The sequence below is a fragment of the Trichechus manatus genome, unplaced genomic scaffold, assembly GCF_000243295.1.
Source record: "Trichechus manatus latirostris isolate Lorelei unplaced genomic scaffold, TriManLat1.0 scaffold00072, whole genome shotgun sequence".
Lineage (NCBI taxonomy): Eukaryota > Metazoa > Chordata > Mammalia > Sirenia > Trichechidae > Trichechus > Trichechus manatus.
In genome coordinates, this window is record NW_004444008.1 from 1093929 (window position 1) to 1095037 (window position 1109).

At 48.2% G+C, this 1109-nt stretch overlaps 1 protein-coding gene across 1 annotated transcript in view; it reads right to left on the reverse strand.

Moving 5' to 3' along the window:
* The window catches only part of MARCHF6 (membrane associated ring-CH-type finger 6), an 80635-nt gene that overhangs the window by 2212 nt on the left and 77314 nt on the right, over window positions 1-1109 (reverse strand). Inside the window, exon 17 of the mRNA XM_023734821.1 lies at window positions 592-724. Within this exon, the coding sequence (XP_023590589.1) occupies window positions 592-724 (133 nt within the window). The remainder of the gene's footprint in view (window positions 1-591; window positions 725-1109) is intronic.

The window sequence follows — 1109 nt, forward strand, 5'->3', positions numbered from 1 at the left end:
AGAGGGTCATGTGGGGCATCTGATAACCAGCTGCTGTGAAGTTGACTCCGACTCATGGTGACCCCGTATGTGTCAGAGTAGAACTGTGCTCCATACAGTTTTCAGTGGATGATCTTTCAGAAGTAGATTGCTAGGCCTTTCTTCTGAGGTGCCTCTCGGTGGACTTGAACCTCCAACCTTTCGGTTGGCAGCTGAGCGCATAACTCTTTGCGCCACCCAGGGACTCCTAAAACATCTAATACAGAGCACAAAAATGCTTAAAAACCCCTCTCCCACTTCTTTTCCTCATCTAAGATCCTTCTGACAGAGAAATTTTCCATAATACAAGTATGAAGAGTTTGGGTTTGAAAATCCAAGTACCAGTCAATGCACCCACACACTATTAATCAGCAAAATATAAATCTGCTTTTAATAGGACAGTCCTAGTAGAAACAAATGTAAAAAAGAAGGAAAAATACCCAAGTTTTATGAAAAACCTCACTCTAGGGAGTCTAGCTGATTGGCCTGCCAGCTAAGGAACGGGTGTCTCATGGGCTCTGCGTTCAGAGAGAAAGCACTGGGCCCAGAAGCCGCTCCCTGCCAGCGCCTCACCTAGCAGTGGGACGAGGCCCGAGGCAATGACGTAGGGCACGCACAGGGAGAGCAGGAGCACAGAGATGACAGGGGCTGCCAGCTTCCTGACGATGTAGTGCAGGTCGATGTTGCGGATGCCGTTCGCATACACCTGAACATTGAGAAAATGATCAGAGCCAGGACGTTGACCGATACTCCAGGTTCACAGAGCCCTGCTGCTGAATCCAGCCACAGTGACCGACTCTGCCAGCCCCAAAGGACCCAAACTGGTCAGTGTTTTCCAAAGGCAAGACACATTCCGGACCACAAATATCACCAGCACAGTGCCTATAAGCTTTTAAAGAAACACACTTCCCCCTGAACGCTCTGCAATGCAGAACGCACGTATGGGAGCTCTCTTCTGACTTGGACGAGACTCTCAGGATGTTAAGCTACTGGTTAACCTTCACCGCAGACCTAAGAGTGACTGATGAAATCCAGATGGCACAAGAGAAAACTGCCTTTTGTTTTAAAAAAACAGGTCATAGAGGCTAATC